The 21,856-nt window shown below is 34.3% G+C and overlaps 1 protein-coding gene across 3 annotated transcripts in view; it reads right to left on the reverse strand.

Moving 5' to 3' along the window:
* Window positions 1–2,723: 2,723 nt before the first annotated feature.
* Window positions 2,724–21,856, reverse strand: part of LOC121981409 (chromosome transmission fidelity protein 18 homolog) — a 92,766-nt gene continuing 73,633 nt past the window's right edge. For all 3 annotated transcript variants that reach the window (XM_042533906.1, XM_042533905.1, XM_042533904.1), the window contains exons 24-25: window positions 12,208–12,265; window positions 2,724–3,034 (exon numbers count right to left, since the gene is read on the reverse strand). In XM_042533906.1, the coding sequence (XP_042389840.1) occupies window positions 12,212–12,265 (54 nt within the window). In that variant the 3' untranslated portion in view covers window positions 2,724–3,034; window positions 12,208–12,211. The remainder of the gene's footprint in view (window positions 3,035–12,207; window positions 12,266–21,856) is intronic.

Consider the following 21,856-nt stretch of genomic DNA (forward strand, 5'->3'; position numbering starts at 1 on the left):
ACAACTAACAAGAAGATCTTCTATTGCTTGCTCTGCTGCTCTGCGCTCCTGCGACGCTAACGAAGCTCCGACAACACACTTTTTCCTTTTCGATTTATTCCTTTGTCAGTATTGCTTTTATTTTCATCAGCATTTCAGCACTTAGTTTGTAATAATTTTCGAACTGCTAGTGATTGCCCACCGAAAGCACTCAACGAGTGCGGGCCTTGGAGTAGGAGTCGACACAGGCTCCGAACCAAGTAAAATTGGTCTGTGTTAGCATTGCTTACTCTTTCCGTTGCGCTTACTCTTATCGACAAATTTTTTATAATCGATATTCACCTCTCCCCTCTACCAGAGATCGTATCTTTTGTTGTGTCTTTAGCTCCAGCCTTGACCCTCCTTATATAGGAGGTCCGGGGCGCCCGCAGCCCTTCGGGCCGCCCTGAAGTGACGTAGCCGAGCCAACCAACGAACTCCACGTGGCACAGCGACGTTGGGGATAAGACTTTGCCTCCGGGCGGCCGGGTACCTTCCGGGCGCCCGGACCTTGATTTCCAACAGTTTCCTTCCTGCAAGAAAACGTAAGTCCGAGGCACTTATATCTCCTGCAAAATAGATTATTAGCACAGTTCATAATTTAACAGAAAGAGTATTAATTAGATTCCGTCTCTCTGAGACCGGAATCTAGTCAAGATCTCGACTTAGAGTTCTGAAATGGTTCTAAGTCGGATCGGCGCCTAAGTTCCCTTCCCGGGAACGTGTCCTCACAATCACTCCCCTCCAGTGACTTACCTTTACTTACCTGTCAAACATCAAGTCAGCCCTTCGACCCGTCTGGACTTCATGCCAGCTATCCGGTCAGCTTGTCGACCTAGCTGGACTTCGTGCCAAATGTCCGGTGAGCCCCTCGATCCGTTTGGACTTCATGCTAGCTATCTGGTCAGCCCGTCGACCTAGCTAGGCTTCGTGTCAAACGTCCGGTCAGCCCATCGACCCATTTGGACTTCGTGTCAGCTATCCGATCGGCCCGTTGACGTAGCTAGGCTTTGTGCTAGACATCCGGTCAGCCTGTCGACCTGTCTGGACTTCTACTGCACACTCGGTCAGAGTGTTAGATCAACAACAAAGATAATTTAACTTATTTTATCATTCATCAAAACTTGAATTAAGTCGTTAGTGCTAACCACACCAACACTAACTGTTTTCAAGTCAAACGATATGTTTGAACTTGATCTTCCAAGTAAAGAGTATGAAATAATCCAAGAGGTCTATCCATCTCACAATCAACCTAACCAACCTATTTGATCAATTAATGTTTTCATGACTCCTAACTTAATCATCCAATTCATTAATTATTCCAAATTATAGATTAACATCTTAATTAATCAATTAACCGCTATTAATTAGTTAGATACATTAAGTGATTGGTTACATAATCCAAATCAGTCATAGAATTAATTAATTTATCTAAATTAATTACAAATTAACAACTTAATAAATCAATTAATCAAAGAAGTTCAATAATAAACAACTTAACTCATAAACTCTTAACCTAATTAATAACTTAATAAATTATCTAATTTACAAGTAAACTAGTTAATATCAATTATTAATCAATTAACCTCATTAATTATTTTCTTCAACCATCTTAATTATCAGTAATAACTAATTAATCAAATAAACATCATTATTACCTATTAATTAGTCCATCCATTAATGAACTTATAATTTAACACATTAATACCAGTTACTAAATCTTTTCAGATTATCAATTAATCCATTACTTAATCAATTCAATTAAATCATCAAATTCTATTTTAATTAAATTACCATAGATCTAACCAACAATTTAATCCATTAATTAATTAATTAATTTAATAGATCCTGTAATTAATCAACAAGATTTTCAAATAATTACTCGTTACCTAGTTTTGCTCCCTCTTCGACAAAGTCAGCTATTCGCTGACCTACAGCAACAATGTTGCAAGGGCAGGAGAAGAGGTCATGTTGAGAACCTACAACAATCGACACAAGACAATGACGATGGTCAGTGTAGGCACTACCGCATGTGTTGTGCATCAAGGAAGGAGAGGCATGACCCCTGCGGTGACCAGCAATAGCCGACTCCATGGATAGAGGAGAGGAGCCGGCTACTCATAAGGATAGATCGATTGATGACAATGGCGAGGCACGTAAGAGCAGCGTCGATTGGATGTGCGATGGTGCTTAATAAAAACTTAAGTTTAAATTCAATCAACTCACAAATTAAATAAGACAGACTTTTTTAAAAACAAACCAATTTATCTCTATAAAATATCAAAAAATCATTTTAAATACTGAAAAATCTATTAAAATCTATATATTCCTATAAATTTATTCACTTATTATTTAACTATTATCTTATAATTTATTTTCCTAACTAAATTTCATCATGTCAATATACATCCTTTTTGAATCAGGGTTGGAATCGACTATGACAGAGAGAATTGAATTCAAAAAAAATATTAAACCATATAACACTAAATTTGAGACGACTGATCTAACTTCAAAGAAATTTATCATCAACCGTCAAGGTAAATCAGGAAGTACTTGTGATCGGGAAGCACTTGCGACAAGCGACCCAAAAATCCAACATTATATTTCATTTGAAAGAAAAATTCTTACAAATATATTGTAACTGGAGATCGAATCACGAATATCTCAATAACAACTTGGTATTCATCCATTGGACCATGAACCAGGGCTAGAAAATTGAATTCATAGCATTGACAGTTCACTTAGCCGCATGGTAATTCCATCTGTACTCAATGTACCAGCCATTGGATTTGGACTAGACAGCAAAGCAATTTCATGATTTTTCATCAGCATAGAGAAAGGACATAAAGACAACGCAATTAATATAAGGAGTTAATGTGACCAAAAGATAATTGTGATAACTAAAAAAGTCCACAAAGCTACAATGAGAAGTCCAATCAAAGAGAAGCACAAAAGACTTGGCATTACATCACAAGAACATACAGCTAACTCATCCTATCACCATGCTTCAGTGGATCTGGGGAAGTAACAGCAAAGAATATATGATCAAATGGGAAAAGTTAAGTGAGGATGTAGCAATATATAATAGAAAGAAAAGAGTGAGAAGTAGATATCACATGCAACATTTTCACATTTATATCACCACAAGTTTATCAATATTTTCCATAATTCGTTAAGCATAATTCACACTTTTTTAGGTGTTCCATTGGTTTATATATATTATACGTGAAACCCATAAATTTCTCCTCCTCTCTTTTGTATCGAGAGGTGCATCATTTGTGCATAAATGTGGATAAAACCATTGCAGCACCAGGAACAACAAAATGCACAAAAGAGTGAGCATAAAATCCCATAAATTTTTTAGATTAAAAAACAAGAAAATAGGTAAGTAAGCAATAGTATAGGATTGCTCCATTATGTTTTCAACCCCAACGACCTAACCAGTCCCCACTCTCAAGTTAGGTGGAGAGACCACCATGGTGACAGGATTAACCAATTCTTTGGTAATTTTCCAAATGAAAACTCAACATAATAGATGCTTTAATAAACCAAGTGGGTCAAGAGTGTTATAGGAAAGAGCAATGATATGTAGAAGGAAAAAATCTCAAAAAAAAGCTCAGGGATAGACACATAAATTCATGGTCCACCATTTCACTTTTGTGGGTTCCATCACTTTATATATCTACCCTGAGCTTTTCTTTGAGATTTTTTCCCTCTACATATCATTTTTCATGGACAACCAAGTCCACCACATAACCTTGACAATTGATAGCCAAAATCGTGGAGAGGCTAAACGAGATAAAATTCTCACCTCTAAAACGAAGATTGCTTCTGAACCCAATGAAGCAAACATGGAGGAAAACTTTAGCATAACCACAGGAAATTAAAGCAGAGTGAAATATTTTGGAAATAAGAAGAGAGATCACTGCTTTAACATTGCAATCAGAGCAGTTGTCAAATCTATTAGACGCTGGATTATGCAGAAATACAAGCTGAACTCATTTCAATGTTAATCAATGTTGTTGTTGAATTTCCCTCAAAGTTAGCCTATTTAGAATTAAATCTGGATTTTATCCTCTAATTTGGATTTTATTCTAGAATCTGGATTTTCCTATATCGGATAATCTAGATTATATTCCATAATCTGAATTTTCCTATATTGGATAATCTAGATTTTATTCTATAATCTGGATTTTCTTATATGGGATACCTTAAGTTCAAGAAGATAATTAATAGTAATTTCCTTGTTTTAAAGAATTTGTTACTATGTTTAGCCATGTAAATCATTCTCCAATTCAAGCAATGACAAATAAGATCATTCTTCCTCAAAAATCTTCATGGTATCAGAGCAGGTTCTCTGAAAAAACCCTAGCCTCCATTTCTAGCCGTCCTCCATGATTAAGTATGACATGACAACCGAAAAATCCAGCTCTATCTCTGAAATATCTTTTCATTCCAATCAAATTCTGAAAACTCTGAAAATGTCTCACTTTTCATCACCAGCATGCACTCACGTTCTGCATTCTCTGTGTGGGCTAAACGCTCAAAACATTGGATTATTGACTCGGACATCTGACAGTATATCACAACTCTTCTACTAAATTTTAAACACCACATCAAGCCCTCATTAAAGTTTTTCCTCATGCTCAGGTTCTTTCCTCTAATCTTCTCTTTAAAATCTTTGGGTGTTCTGCATTTGTTCATGTATACCCTCAAAATAGGAGTAAACTTGATCCAAGATCCAAAAAATGTGTCTTCATAGGTTACTCCACAAATAAAAAGGATACAACTTTTTTTGTCCTAACACACGAAAATATTTGAAACAATGGATGTGACATTCTTTGAACAAATTCAAATTATTATTTCTCCAAACCTGAAATTCAAGGGGAGCATCAGAGAGAAATTCAACCTCGGAGTTGGGATTCCTTAGTGTTAGAACTATAAATCAGCCTAAATAAACAGACATAAAAAGTGATGTAGTGTGGCTCATTGTTTAATCTATCAACAAATTAAGGCAAAACACCACAATGGTAGGACTCCTTCAAAAGATTCGTATCCCTTAGTGGAAATGGGAGCACATCACCATGAATTTTGTTGTCAAACTACTGAGATCCAAAAAGAGGCATGATGAGATTTAGGTAGTTGTAAACTAATTGACTAAATTGGTATAATTTTTATCCATTTTATGAGACTGATGCATTTGACTACTTAGATGACTAAATTGGTGAAAATTTTATCCATTTATGAGACTGGCATATTTGACTACTTAGCTGATCTTTATTGCAAAGATATCATGAGAATACACAGAATTCCATTGAGTATTATATTTGATCATGACCCTCACTTCACGTCTAAATTTTAGCAAGTTTACAAAAGGCTTGGGCATTGAGTTACATTTAGTTCTATTTTCCACCCTCAAACAGAGGGTCAGTTAGAGTGTAATATCAAGACCCTAGAGGATCTCTTACAAAATTATATGCTAGAATTTGGGGATAGTTGAGAAAACCATTTACATTTGGTAGAGTTCACTTATAATAATAGCTTACATTTGACTATTTATATCACTACTTTCAAGGCACTATATGGTCAAACTTGTAGATCACCCATGTTATTGGATGAAGGCGGCGAATGCCAACTACTTGGTCTATAGTGGCTTCAGTGAGATGTAGATATGGTGAAGATGATTAAACAAAGATTATTGGCAGCTCAGAGTAGATAAAAAAAATGTATATAGACAAGAGACAAAGAGTTGGAATTCTATGTGAGGGATTACCTATTTCTTTATGTATAAAAGGAAGTTTTGGTATAAAAATGAAGTTAGCTCCAAGATTCATTGGACTCTTTCTGATTCTTAAACAAGTTGGCCTAGTGGCTAATAGACTATTGGAGCCCATGATGCCTTCCATGTATCAAAATAAATTATGTTTATGATTTATCACATCTGTCAGAGTGCTGAACAATACTACTTGATCCAAATTCTACTTATGAGAGGCATGAGTCCGCATCTTGGATTGCAAGGAGCACCAACTTCGAAAGAAGGTGCATCACATAAAGATGGGTTAGCAACATTCCTTTCACCAAAAGGCTACTTAGGAGTGCAAGGAAGATATACGAAATGGATTCTCACACCTTTTTTTCCTTCAAGTAACCGACTAAATTTGGAGTACCAAATTTTTTTAGGGATGCAGGATCTATAATATAAATTTTTTTTCTTAGGGACCTAGCTGTGAATTTCAAAACTTAGTGGACATTTGCAAAATTTCCAATTTAATTAACCTAATCTTCTTCTGAACTTATGCACTATCTCTTGCTTTATTACCCACAGAGCATGTTTCTCTCTTCTTTTCTTCTTCCTCTGTTTGCACACAACGCCGTCTTCGCTGCACACCTGCTCCTCTTATTCAACAACGTCATTGAAGCAGCAACACTGAAGGTGGCCACTGTGACCACCACCACCTCCTCTATTTGCTACCAGCACAGGTTGTTACTGCTCCAAATTGCAAGCACAAACACAGTGCGATTGATGGTTGTGGGTGCCAATGTTTATCTTCTCAATTGTGGTCTTATTGCTTCTAATCAAGTACAAATTGAATTGATTTGAGGAGACCAGTAAGGTTGGAACTAATGTAATCACTTTGTTCTCCTCCATAAGATTGTTGAATCTTTTAGACTATAATCTCCATTATTTTTCTGTTTTTTATTCTCTTGAATTTATGATATCGGTAAAACTATGGTGGATTATGAATAGTTTTAAGGTCAACTCTTAAAGATGAAGTTTATATATTGTTGATGAGGTTTTTCTTGAGTTTGTCTTCTTCTCTTTCAATGCATTACAATTTAATTTTAGTTTTAAACCTCTTTGTTAATGTTGGGAAACCCCTCACTTGTATTGAAAGGTAAACCCTAGTTGAATGCCCAGTAAACCCAAACAAAAAAAAATATAGAAATGGTGTTCATAGTTTATCTTCTTCCTTTAACTTCAGATATTATTTCTGGGTACCACACATGTTTTCTCTAGGTGTGTCCTAGTTAGAAGAGACAAGAGTTGTTTTGTGGCAAGGCAGTGTGATTTTAGTCACCCATTAGGTGGGTGATCTTGCTTGTTTCTCAAATTTACACTGATGAAATAAATGAAATGAGAATTAACTTGAGATTACTTTAGAAAAGAATTATTTACGGACTCATCTCTATTCTTGTCTTGCTTGATAATTTCTTTTATATTGCTAGCATTTTTCACTAACAAATGATATAAAAAGGAGTATGAAAACCTAGGAAAGTTCGCTTAAAAGAATTTAAACTATCATAAAAATTGTAATAAACTAGAATTTGCAATAAGTTATGCTAAATTAATAGAACAATGAATAAATTTCTTATATTTAGTATAGAACTTTATCTCTATGCTCCAAAAGGAGTTGCGTGATTACTTAATGAATGCAACACTTAAACCAGAGTTTCGGCTCTGCGTTTTGAAGGGACTATGTGACCACTTAAGTTGAATTAAAAAATCAAATGCGTTACTTCTATTATAGTCTAGGATCTAAACATACAAACGGCCCTTGAGTTTTGTCACATGTTTGTAGGTTTCAGTCATTTTACACAAGATAGTTTTCTCACTGGGTTGATTACAGGTTGTTTACCTTTTCTTGACGAGGTGCATTTCAAGGAGATTGTAGGTCGTTCACTCCTATATACGATGCATCTTTACTAGATGGAATATGGGTTATTCACCCTCTATTTTATATTTATATGTACTTCTATATTAAGTGAATTGTGAGTTGTTCATCTTTATATACAATGCATCCTTTAGCATGAGATTGGGAATCGTTCACCCTCGATAATTTATGTTGATTCTTATGTTACATAAGATAGGAAATGTGTAACAATGTAAAAGAGGAAACGTAGGAAGAATGATAAACTATTTAACAGGTACGAAAGAGGAACAATGAGAATTGTTTAATGATGCCACTATGTATATATAATGTTTTGTTGTTACCTCCTATGATATTATATCATACAAATATTTTCTTACCCTACCTTGCACCTGTCTGCTCACTATTAATTTTTCCTTTGATCTCCATATTCACAAACTTGAAGTGATCTTCAAGATTTGGATAGTATTTTAGAATCATCATGCTCAAAGATACCTAGCTACAACATTGGAGACATTTCCATTAGTGCCGATTTATTTTATTTTTCATAGTGCATGAATTGTTTTGTTTATGTATTTTCTCTGTCAATGAGTCCAGTTATGTCAATTGACATTAGTCAAGTTGTGGTTGTCATTAGGAGTCAAACATATTTTATATTATTGTTTCAGCCTTATACACCCTTTAGTAGTGCTATTATGTGGTTATGATGTAGTGATGAATATTGTCATAAGGAGACACTCTTGTATAGGGACTGCTCCCTTCGGGTCATGACACATTGCCTCAGTCAAAGTGCATTCACCTTAGATCAAACCCAACAACCTCAAAAGACACATTGATTTTATGGCCACTTGGGCTAATTTTCTTTAGCACCGTTCAATTTGAATCAGTCTCAATTTATAGTCATCAAGCTAAGTACAAATTACTTCTATGCTTAATTAATTAATTTGGCAAACCTATCCAACTACGTGTTTGTGAAAAACTAATCAATTTGGCAAGCTATTCTTATATCTTGTGTATCAACCATAACAACAAAGTTTCTGGTACAGAAGATGAAATTAACTATTTATATAGTTAGAGAAAAAACAAAAATGAAGGCCTCTCATGATTCAGAGAATATAAGGTTATCTTACTACATAGCTTACAAGAAATAAATTAATCTTGATTTCTAATGGGCTTAAGTAGAACTTATATGGTGGAGTAATAGATTTATAGTAAAAATAACATCCAAAGCATCACACTTTCTAATCCATATCAATGAAGTTATAGCATTCCCGATCTTGAATAAAAAGAATCTCTGGACCATATAATCTCTTCCATGATTCAATGTTGATAGTTTCATGACTTGAATTGTTTGAAATGTCTTCAAATGGGTTAAATTTTATTTTTGTTATCCTGAAAGATTTATAGTTAGCTAACCTTTTTTGCTCAAGTATAATATGTATTTATTTTATTACATAAAAAACTAATTAATGTTGCTCATATAAGAGAACACTATACTGTTTTCTTTATTAAGGGCGAGCAATAGTTAATAAACACTTAAATGTCTTAATTTAATCCTAGCTAAAATCGAAATCTTCAACCAGAATCCACACTGTGTGATAATCAAGTAAAGTTATACACATTAGTTACAACCAAATTTTAACTTGTTATCATAGAGTTAATTTATAGTTTTCTCTTATAAATAGATGGCTAAGTTCATCTTCACTCTTAATGTATTAGTTTTGCCTTGAAAAATGTCATTGTGAGATAAGATAAAGAGGAAGATTCACCTATTCGAAATCATGACCAAAGAAAGCTATATTGCATTTTATCAGTTGTCATATTCATTCAAACTTTGTACATGAGTGAAAAGTATAAGAATAGAGAAGATAAAAGATAAAAAAAACTAGTTTACATAATGAAATATAATTATATTGATACGATGATATAATGATGTCAAATAGTTGGGGCAAACACAATTTAACAATAATGACGTTCTAAGTTTTACAGCCAATCTTTGTAAATGTCTAATAGGCAAGATAGGTAATTGTATCTAATGAACATTACTCAAAAAGCCTTACAAGTTACAAGCTTCCTTATGGATTGTAAGTCTGCTCATCTCAACCACTCCCTATATCTTATGTCATCAATGATGGTATCATCTAAACAAACTAAGAGACAATGAAGATCATGGGTTAAGGGATAATGACATTTGTTTGTGTTCCGTGTTTGTTGAAACAATGAAGACCATGGGTTAACGGAATGATGAGGCATTGATAATAGTATCATCTAAACAATCAACTAAGAGACAATGAAGATCATGGGTTAGTAGAATGATGAGATATTAGTTTTTCACATTTGTTGAGACAGTGAAGATCACACGAGTTAACAGAATGATGACACATTTGATTGTGTTCCATGTTTGTTGTTTGGGTTGCTTTACACATGAACGGTGTTGTGGAATAACTAGAATGTGGCCTTTATTAGGTAACAAGGAATGGGTTGGGGTTGGGCTTAAGTTAGAAATTACAAAAATTGATGTTAGGAAATGAGTTCCAACTCTCTTGTGGTCGTGTTTGACCATATTATTTTGATGATTGACCTAATGTTTAAATTAGTAGACCTTCTAGTTTTGGCATGTTTGTCAAGAAGAATCTTGATGTGGAAATAGTTAATGCAAATGCAATGATGGATTTAATGGATCAGATGTAGTGTTATATGGAACATTTAGCTCAAGGAATGATATTGAGCTTAAAGATAGACCTAAAGACCCATGGCATTTGTCTTGTAATCCTTTTGATTTGTTTCAAATGGATTTCTTGAAATGTTAATATTAACTTCTATGTAGGGAATGGCACCAAGAGAGTTACTCTTAAGGTCTAAGGTGACCTTTAAAGATTTTAGGTAGACTAGTACTTAGCTAAGGTTTAGGCAATTAAAATTATGTTGGTCGACCAAAGATGGCATTTTACATAGTCTTAACTTACAAAATAAGTTAAGTGGGCTAACAATTTTACTGGATTAATCTAACTTAGCAGTGGCAACAAAGACCTTGTAGGTAGACCAAGATTTGAATGTTAGCATTTAATGGTCATTAATGACCAAGTGACTAGTTTTTGGTTCATTAAAGCTGTTTATTGCTTATGCAACCAATTGAAAATATGATTGTTAGGCCTTGTTTTAAAACAGATTTTGGTTACTCTTTTGGTACAAGATCTTCACATAAACACTTCATGCATTCTTTTACCATTGCTGAAGTGGAAAAAGGATCACCAAGGGCTTTGAAAGTCATAGGTTTCATCCTCGCATCTAAAGCTCTCTTAAGTAATTTCTCCTCTCACCTAGGGTATTTTTATGTTATAGGGTGTAGTGTGAATTTCTCTTTCTAGATCTATTCATTCATGTAAAGATAATTGATTATAAATCACATTTGTTTGGGAAAAGGTTTCATCCTCATGAGATTTACGCATTGAATGAAAATTTTCATTGGTCGGGTTGAGGTCTTGTATGCGTTAGGTCTTATTCTTTGGATTGTTGTGGCATGTTCCACTAATTTAATTATGCAAAAGGTGAAATCCGTTACCCCCACCCCCCCACGACTCCCCCATGCCATTGGGAGGGAGTAAATAAGGTATCGTGCATGCCCCAATGTGGAAGGACATTTTTCACGGGCTTCGTCAGGATGCAACCCTAGCTCCATTCTACAAATCTGCCACATGGTTACCGGCTCAGCTACACCCTGGGGTCATTGGAAGCGAAAGGGTCGTGTACGTAGAACTAAGAGTTCAACCATGGTATACTTCTTGTTAGGGTTATGTTGTTTTTGTTATTCTTATTTTTGCTTATCATTGTCACTCTCATCTTCACACCCAGGTACATATATTTCTAACATCTAAATTAAGTCGTGATTGAAAGAAAAGTACATGACTGTCTATTCACCCCATCTAGACAATGTTATTCAATACAACTCTGCAACTGGATTATAATCGAGCTAGTGCAGATCACCAAGAAATTTTTTTATATTTAACATAGAAAGACCTAAGCAGTTGTTGAAGATGAAAATGCGCATAGAAAGAGAGTTGTGAATTATCTCATAGGACCAATCTAGATTGCTAATTCTAACTATACAACAACTTAGATCATGATTGTAGCTAATCACATACATATCGAACCCATTCGGAATTAAGATAGCCTACTTTCATCCAAAAAAAAAGATAGCCTAGTTAATCTAGCTTGTAGAATCATAAGAGTTATTTTAGGGTATGATCTTAACAACTGCAAAAAAAAAAAAAAAAAAAAAAAAAAAGATAGCCTAGTTAATCTAGCTTGTAGAATCAGAAGAGTTATTCTAGGGTATGATCTTATAGGAAATTTAGGGATACACGAAAAAAGGGTCCAAAATTATATCACTAGGGGGGGAAATCATAATCTAGCAATCCTAGAAAGTATGAGAATAAATTATTGAATTATGTAAACCAGTAGTGCATTCACACCAAATTATTTATTAAAATAAATGAATCATACTAATTGCATGCAATAAATTGATTTGATGAATGCATACCTCATCATAAGAGCAAGTCACGTATCCTGACCGGTCGTTTGACTGCATTTGTGAAACCCTGTAATAATCATACAATACATAAGAATATAAACTATTTAATATTTAACCATAAATATAATTTCAACAAATCCATTTTAAGCCTAAGTAAGTTATAATTAGTGAAGTTTTCTTACAGATTACACCATAATTCATAAATAAAAAACACACAAGTAGAGACTCCATATTCCCATATCTAATCCTCAGAGTGATATAAAAGCATTACTCCGTCAATTATTAGTTTTTGGATTATTTCAACATCCCAAAAATTTAACTAAGATCCAAAATAAAATTTATTTTTCAACTAGATTTACTGACACTAAGGGATGTCTTCTAACATAATTAAATTTGATGATATAGTAGGATCCAGATTTTTTGATTTAATTTAGGTTGCCATTAAGAGTGATGGATGTTAGCTTTGAGTTGAGATTTAGTTGGACTCGAGTTAAAGGGAAATTGATTTGGTACTAAAATCAAAGAAATTTTAGGTTAGCATGGGTGTTTTTAGGGTGAGTTGAAAGATTAGTTAATGCTATTAATGGGAATTTTGGTTAGGATCAAGGTTTAAAATATCGAGATATGTTGCTCATTATTGAGTTCACGTTTCGCTATTACCTCATGCACCTACCTATTAAATCAGCAACAACTATCAATACGATCTAAACAAAATTTATATTTTTACTATTATTGCACTGCTAATCACTTGAAGTTTTATTGGAGAGGCATAAGTGTAAAAACTTGCATCTATAATGGTTAGGAAGATTGATTTCTAATTTAGACATAGGTTTTTGATAATTATGGACATTTGCTTATGTTAAATTTATATTTATGTAAATATTTCAACTTTAGATTATTCATAGATTAATCTAATTTTTATATTAAAAATTCATTTTTTTTATAGATGAATTCCCTTGACATATTCAAAACATATTACCATAATGCATATTGTTTGGAGATAATATTATTTTGGTCGATGGTACATGTGAAGGAGTTAATGCTAAGCTCAAATGAGAAGTAAAAGGTTTTAGACTCGTAAGGTAAAAATATAATGTATGAAATTTAAATTTAGCAGTATTAGACATAACAAGACAATTGTTAAGCAAGAAATTGACTAGTTCAAATACCTAGAATCATTTTTGTAAAAAGATAAAGGGGTTGATAGAGATGTTTTACATAAGATATAAAAAAGATGGTTGAAATAAAAGAGGGTGTATGGTGTTATTTGTGATCGTAAGATACCTCTAAAATTTAAAGAAAAGTTTTACAAAACGATGGTTAGACCTGCTATGTTACATTGTGTTAAATGGGGCTAAACGTTGGACTATAAAGCGAGCACACGAGCAAAAAATGAGATTTGTAGAGATGAGGATGTTAAGGTGAATGTGCAAGCATACGATGATGGGCATAGCAGGTTTAAAGAATATTGGACTAGAGGCGTGTTAGAAAAGTTTTTTAGTTGTTAGAGGAGCCTAGAGGTGTTTTAAAGAGATTGATGGTGATGTGAATTAGTGAGTGTTCTTGCTTACTTCTACGGAAAGCATTATTGTGCATGATTAAAATGATAAAATGTGGTGAGATAACAATATTGACTCAAAGATATCTTACTAGGCATTGAAATGGGGTGAAACAACACTTATTTAGAGGCACTAATGTGTGTGGGGTATATAGTGAGCTTTACATTATAATGTTGATTGTATTCTATTATATGGATAACTTACCTAAAGTTAGAGCAAATAATCCTATAGGGAGGTGAAATAAAAAAATTAAAAAAAAATAAAAAATCAGAGTAGGTGCCCCTCTATGGTCAAGAACTTTTAGAAAGTCAGGATGTCCTAAATTGTATTTGTGATAGGTTAGGGACTCCTAATGGAGAAAGCAGGGTTAACATAGAGACTCAAATGGGATAGTGACTTCTGAGTTGTTGGGTCAAAAGAAGTCAAAAGAAAGGCACTACATGACAAAGGCATTAGGTGCAAGATCTCTCATATAGAATAATGTTAAAAGCATAGTGTGTAGGATCTTAGGCTTAGAATGACGTTAAGAACACAATGTATCTCTGACAGAAAAAGAAAATGATGTGCAAGATCTCTGATGCAAAATCACGTGAGGCAAAATCAGCAAGATCTCTAGCATAAAGTGGCTTCGAATAGGATCACACGCTTACTACATGATGAAGGCATAAAGTGGAGGATCTCGATCCCAATAAGGTTGGTGGTATATACTCCTTATGCATTGCAATATTTGTATTGATTTTTTTGGGGGAAAGGTAAATATATATATAGATATCAAAATGACAAACAATCAGATATACAATTAATGGAGATTCACAAACCGGTAGACATATGTCTATAGTTTGTGGAACATCTTATCAACATCAGGTACATCATTCTCAAAATGACATCCCGATAGACATGTGTCTATAGTTTGTGGAACATCCTATCAACATTAGGTACATCATTCTCAAAGTGACATCTATTGTGACATTCCCATATAGAGGTCAGTCGCCTCTATAGTGTTGTTGGAATACCTACAATAGTCTCTCTATGGTTCTGACTCATGTTGAATGTCTAGTCATCTTCTTACCTTGTCCCATAGGAGTAGTAATGGAACACTCAAAAAAGATGTGTGCATTTGATCCATCATACCTATGGCATAAAGCACAACCTTTGTCTAATACATACAGAAGTCTATTTGTCGTCCTCAGCTTTCCATGAGCAAGCAACCAAACAATAAAATGGTGTTTGGTAGAATTCCTAGCCTCCATATCACTGATGCCCAAGAGGCCACCAACCTCTTTGGTCGAAAGAAATCGTACGCATTTACTGTCCCATTTTTCTCCGCAACAAACCATTCCAGCAGCCTCATATTCGTTGTTGCTTTCCAATTCATCCCCATCTCGGATGTCAACAAGCCGCTTAGCCAATAGGGAATCCGAGGGTTTCGAGTGCCATTGCCAAAAATCAACTCCTTTGATTTAGTGGTGATGGATCCATCACACCTATAAAGAATCCGTGTTGCATTGGATGTTCCAAAGTGTCCTGCAAAGTAGAGCATTATTCTATGCTTGTAGATCCCGAAGTTCATATCCTCCTTGTTTAGAAAGACAAATCTTGGCCTAGGAGATTGGCAGATGCTTTGAGGACTAAACAAACGTTCGACATATGTCATATATCTTATCAATAACTCCACGAGGTATGGGAAGTATAGCGAGCTAATAACACTCAACTCCTTGTAGGACTGATCTGACCAACTCAAGCGCCCAACATAGGATAATGTGCGCTTTGGCCATGAATTTATCTTCTTCGTTATCACATCAAGTAAAAGTTCATAATTGACAATTCGCAACTTTTCCATAGCAAGAGGAATACCTGAATATTTGTATTGATTACTTTCATTATATGTTGTTTCTTTGAGCACAACGGTTGCTATGAGCTTTTAGTGGTATGTTTTACTTTGGTTATGCTCAATTTATGCAATTAGTTTTTTATTGCTTACTAATTTTCTATCCTTATCCATTGGTAATATTTCACAAGATGTTTGGTGCATATTGGATGGATGTCATTTTCTCTATTCATGTGTTGTAATCATTGTTTTTTAATTACTTTTAAATTTTGAGATGTTGAGTGGAATTCTTCTATTTCATGCTAATTTGTTGTTTTTATAAGTATGTTCCCTATGTTGCATGGACGTATTACATTGTTATTGTGTATTTTTATTAAGGTTTTATGTATGACTTGCAGGTAGGCGAGTCCTTTATTTGTACTAGGGATTTCATGTCAATATAGGGAAAGTGTTACGGCGAGGCCCTCCTATATTACATGTATGCATCTAGTCACAGGCCCAAGATATGAAACTCTCAGTGTTATACTAGGTTTAAAAGAGATTATGGTAGGAAAATATTATTTTTAAATGTTATTGACTTCCTTTGCATATTTATGCTCACTCCCTTTTGTTTTTGTTAATAGCAAGTCGAGCATCGAGAGTATATTATAGTGGCTTGGATTTCTATCCAAAGTATGCATTTAGTTTAGTTGTAATTTTGCCCTAGCTTCCTTTAGTCGGCGCGCGCCGAGTGAAGCTTGCCACTTGATGGGTTGAGACCAAGCGTGATGTGAAAATTATGTTGGAGGAGACATCATCTAATGACTACAGTTTTGCATACAAAAAGATCATAAGATCATAAGATCATATGACTACAGTTTTGCATACCAAAAGAGTCAATTAAGTGTTACAAGTCATAAGATCATACTGTTGGTGCTGGGAGCACAATATTTAACTAATTTTTATGTATGACTAAGGTTAAAGTTAAATTTGTTGTGATCTAACAAATTAGTATTAAGTGTGCATGAGTAGATTGCTTGACAAGTGTTGAAGTCCTGACAGTGACTAAGTCATTAATGTGTGTATCATCTATAATAATTGTGCTACGCATTCACCCATTGCTATGTATTCTACTTCAGTAGTAGACAAAGTAACACACTGTTGTTTTATACTAAACCAGTTGACAAGTGATGGTTCAAGAAGTTGGTATCTACCACTTAATACTTTTTTGTCCAATTTACAACCGGCGTAATTTGAGTCAGAAAATCTTATAAGTTCAAAGTTTGTTGTCCTAGGGTACCACATTCCCACATTAATTGTGTCTTTTAGATATCTAAAGATTCTTTTAACATTAGATAAGTGGGATTCGTTAGAACAGGTTTGGTATCTTGCACACATACTAACCATAAATAAATATCGGATCGGCTTGTACTTAGGTATAAGCGGCTACCTATGACACTTCTATAGTATGTAAAGTCAATTGGTTTTCCATTTGATCACTATCTAATGCTATATTAGTTGTCATTAATGTTTTTATTTCCTTAGTATTTTCAATTCCAAGCCTTTTAAGTAATTCTTTAGTATATTTTTGTTAATATACATAATTATCTTCTTTAGTTTGTTTGATTTGTAAAGTTAAGAAAAATGTTAGTTCACCTACTAGACTCATTTCAAATTCTTATTTCATTAAAGTTATAAATTCTTATAAAAATTTTGAGATTGTTGATCTCAAAACTATGTCATCTACGTATACTTAGGTTATAAAAATATCTTACTCAAGGACCAAGCAACTATTTTGATCTATCTCTATAGATTTTAATCCTGAGGATATAGGTTGCTTCTCTTGTCCTTTATGGAAAACTTCTTGGACAACCAAACTTTAACCCACTGTAGAACAAACACATCATTTCGTATAAGTAATATATTGTTGGCATATAACACTCGGAATATGACTGCACTCCGACTAACTTTCTTATACACGCTAGGTCCGTTAAGATTTTGTGAGAAATCAAACTCTTTGATTGCCTCAACAAAACAGATATTCCAACTCTTGAATACTTGCTTCAATCCATGTCTGGATCGTTGAAACTTGCATACTTTATTTTTATCAACAGATGCGAAACCCTAGTGGAACTAGGCATTTGAAATCCTAATTGGGAATCTGGCATGAGCTAATTTTTGGTTGGGAATTAAGCAACTAAGTCCTAGTTGAGAACTAGGTGAATCAAGTCCAAGTGGAGATAAGACCAAGTGGAGTAAGGTACAAGTTGAAACTTGGTGGGCAAGTTCAAGTGGAGTAAGTTGGAGAGCTTGATGGACAAGGCCAAGTGGAGTAAATTGATAGCAGAAGCTTGGCAATCAAGTCCAAGTGGAATCAGCTGGGAGTTGAGCATCTAGACCCCAAGTAAGTGAGAGTAACTTTAAATATTGCATCATACTCATTACGTGCAACAATTGTAAGGAAGCGGTTCGATAGTTCAAGGCGATTGGAGGAAGTCCGGGGCAACTGATGGGTGATAATCTCGGCGAATGAAGTCAGAGGTCTAGGCGACCGGAACATACAAGCGACCAGAGCAGTTTCACCGGGAGATGAGGTTATCAGCAACCTGAGCGAGTCAGGTCAAGATCATATTTCACTACTCTCAAAGTGACTAGAGGACTTCCAGTCGACCAGGGACGCAGTTATGTTATCTACCAGATAGAAGTTACAATCACGTCAGCACGTATATAGGCGACCGGGGAAGCTCCAGACGACTAGGGAAGGACTATAAAAAGAGCATCGAGACAGAGCTTTGAAATTACACAATTACTCATTCTCTCAATCTCTTGTACTCGTACTCTATTGCTCTTTCTCTTTCTGTGTTGTAACACGCTGCAACCCGTGCTTTATTTTTGATTGGCAAAACTTAGAGTAACATTTTATTTTTATTTGTGTTGTCATATCTATTGAATTTATGTTTAACTTTTTAGATTCTTTTTCTTCCCATCTCCATAAACTTTCTGGAAAGAATCATATTTTTATAATTGTTGCACGTGTCATATTTCTGATTTAGTTGATCAACTACATGTGTGCTCAATTTCTAATTAAATCCTTTGCACGCTTACACTTTTCTGCTACACTTGATTAAATGTTCTAAGTTATTTTTATTTCTGTTATGCTACTCTATTGATTCAATTATTTTAGTTATTATCTACTCATAAAATTCTTAACGCTATTCACCACCTCTAGCGTCGAGTTTGATACTACAATTTGGTATCAAAGCAGGTTGAGCCGATAGGAACTAGGAAACTTTGGTTAGGTGCATGTCTATACTGGCCCTACCTAGTGCATCTAGTCAAGTGGAACTAACATAAGCTAACTCATCTCACTCTAAACTAGTTAGACCACGACATTATATTAAACTTGATTTAGCACTGTTAACTTTGTCTTAGGAAGTGGTCGCTGTTCCGATCAAGAAGGCCCCTGCACCTCACCACTACTTGGAATCTAAGTTAGGAAACTCTTGCTCAATTAGCCCAAAGCAAAACATTAATCTAACCTTGGGCGAACTTTGTGAAGTGAGTCGAAACAAACAAATAATTGATTAACAATCCAGCCTAACCTAAACGCCAATCCAAACCCTAATTAAAATCATACCAAATCCTATCCTAGACCTTAATACAACTTGAATAAATTTGTGTGATATATTTTTGTGCAACTAACCCATGTTTCGCAAGAATGTTAGAAAAATGTCTTTGCCCGAAGGATTCAGCACAACCCGCCCTTTGCTTTTCAACGACAACAATTTTGCAATTGGAGGAGAAAGATGGAAGATATTTTTAAAACTAATTCAGATCATTGGAAAAGCATACCGAATGGAACCAACCTGCCAAGAGATGCAAAAGGTGAATTGTGTCACTAGACTTATGGACATAAAGCAAGCAACCCAGTCAAATGCAAAAGCAACCACTATGATTATGTGTGATCTGACTTGATCTCAACTTGAGAAAGTCAGATCATTAAAAGATGCGAAAGAGCTTTGAGAAAAGTTAAGTACTAAAAATAAAGAAGTAGAGTCAGAACAAGTATGTTGCACCGCACTCATTGCCAAGCCAGACTCAGAAATCTCGACAAATTAATGGGCGCTCCAAACACATGACCGGAATCAAGAGATGTTTACCTCACTCAAACTTTAGGAAATGGAGACAGTTTGCTTCAGAAACAACGAAAAGATGAAAGTACTCGGGTAGGGTAAGATAGTATCAAATTCAAAATTATGCATTAAACACTAAAGACAACCTACCAAAATTTACAAATAAAATCAATGAAGGAATTTTTGCAGGGTATGCAACAAATTGTAGGGGATATATAATACATAATAAGAAAACCCTTAAAATTGAAGAAACATCGAATGTGACCTTTAATGAAGAAAACTTAATCAAAATAGACCCTATTCAATTAGAAATTGATAAAGTAATTAACAATAACTTAAGTGACATTAGACACAGATCAACCTCGAACTCAAGTTAAAGATCAAACTACTAATTAACAATAACTTAAGTGACATTAGACACAGATCAACCTCGAACTCAAGTTAAAGATTAAACTACAAGGGCATTTAGGACCAACACTAATCATCCAGTTGAACAAATTATAGGAGACCCAAACTTAGGAGTCTGAACTAGGTCTATTCATTGAAATTTAAGTCAAATAGCCTTAATATCCAAAATAGAACCAAAGAACATAGATGAAGCTCTACTTGACACAGATTGGATCATAGTTATGCAAGAAGAGTTAGCCTAGTTTGATAGGATCTTAGTACCTAAACCGAGTAATAAACTGTTATAGGAACACTATAAGTATTTAGGAACAAATTAAATGAGAAAGGTAAAATTACCAAGAACAAAGCTCGTCTAGTAACTCAAGGGTTTAGTCAAGTGGAAGAATTAAACTACGACGAGACTTATGCCCCTGTAGCTAGACTTGAATCAATTAGGATATTATTAGATTTTGCTGCCCATAAAGGATTTAAATTATTTTAAATGGATGTGAAATCAACATTCTTAAATGGCGTCATCAAGGAAGAGGTTTATATAGCCCAACCACTAGGATTTAAAAATATAGATAATCCTAACTATGTACTAAAACTCAAAAAGACACTTTAACTAAAACAAGCTCGAGTCTGGTATGAAAGGTTGTCTTTTATCAAGACTCATGCTAAGGACATTTTTATTCCTCAAGTTTATGTCGATGATATTATTTATGGTCAACTAATTGTTCATTTATAAAGGATTTCAAAATCACTATGCAAAGTGAATTTCAAATGAACCTAATAGGTGAACTCAACTATTTTCTAGGATTACAAGTTAAACAAATCAAAGAAGGTATTTATGTTTATCAAACTAAGTAGGCTAAAGAACTAATTAAAAGATTTGAAATGGAAAACTCCAAAGACTTAGCAACACCAATATCCTCTAATGTAAAATTGGATAATGACTCTAGTGGAAAAAGTGTAGATGTCAAGTACTATAAGAGTGATATAGGTGGACTTTTGTACCTAACTGCTAGTCGACCTAATATTCTCTTTGCACAAGGTTTCAATCTTGTGCTAAAAAGTCACATCTAGTAGCAGTTAAAAGAATTTTAAGGTACCTAAAGGAACTCAAAATATAAGACTATGATACCCAAGAACAAGTAATTTGACTTAGTAGGGTTTATTAATTCAGACTATGCCGGAAGCAAGTTAGATTGTGTAGCCTTATCCACAAGCAGAGTATGTTGCTATGAGTGGATGTGTAACTCAATTATTATGGATGATGAACACACTCAGATTATGAACTTAATTATAAAAAGGTTCAAGTTATAACATTAGCTCCATAAATCTAACCAAAAATCTGGTACATCATTCTAGAACCAAACATATAGAAGTCAAACACCATTTTGTTAGAGGACACATATTAAATGGTAACATTGAACTCAAATATATTAAATCCAATTCTAACATAGCAGATATCTTCACAAAACCGTTAGTCGAAGTCGAGTTCAGTATCCTTAGAAGGAGACTAGGATTATGCAAGATAGATTGACTTCATGTTTGACTTGTAGTTTGATTTGTTTTGACTTGTCTTTATTTTGACCTACTTGGAGTATGACTTATGTTGACTTGATTTCTTTTCAAAACTAATGTATTGTTTGCACATAAATTACATGCTTACTTATATGTCCTTATTTAAATATCTATCATTTGATTATTTATCCTTTTTAACCCATTTTGATGTATAAAAAGGGGGAAGAGAAAGAAAAAAACAAGGA

Source organism: Zingiber officinale, chromosome 5A, assembly GCF_018446385.1.
Source record: "Zingiber officinale cultivar Zhangliang chromosome 5A, Zo_v1.1, whole genome shotgun sequence".
NCBI lineage: Eukaryota > Viridiplantae > Streptophyta > Magnoliopsida > Zingiberales > Zingiberaceae > Zingiber > Zingiber officinale.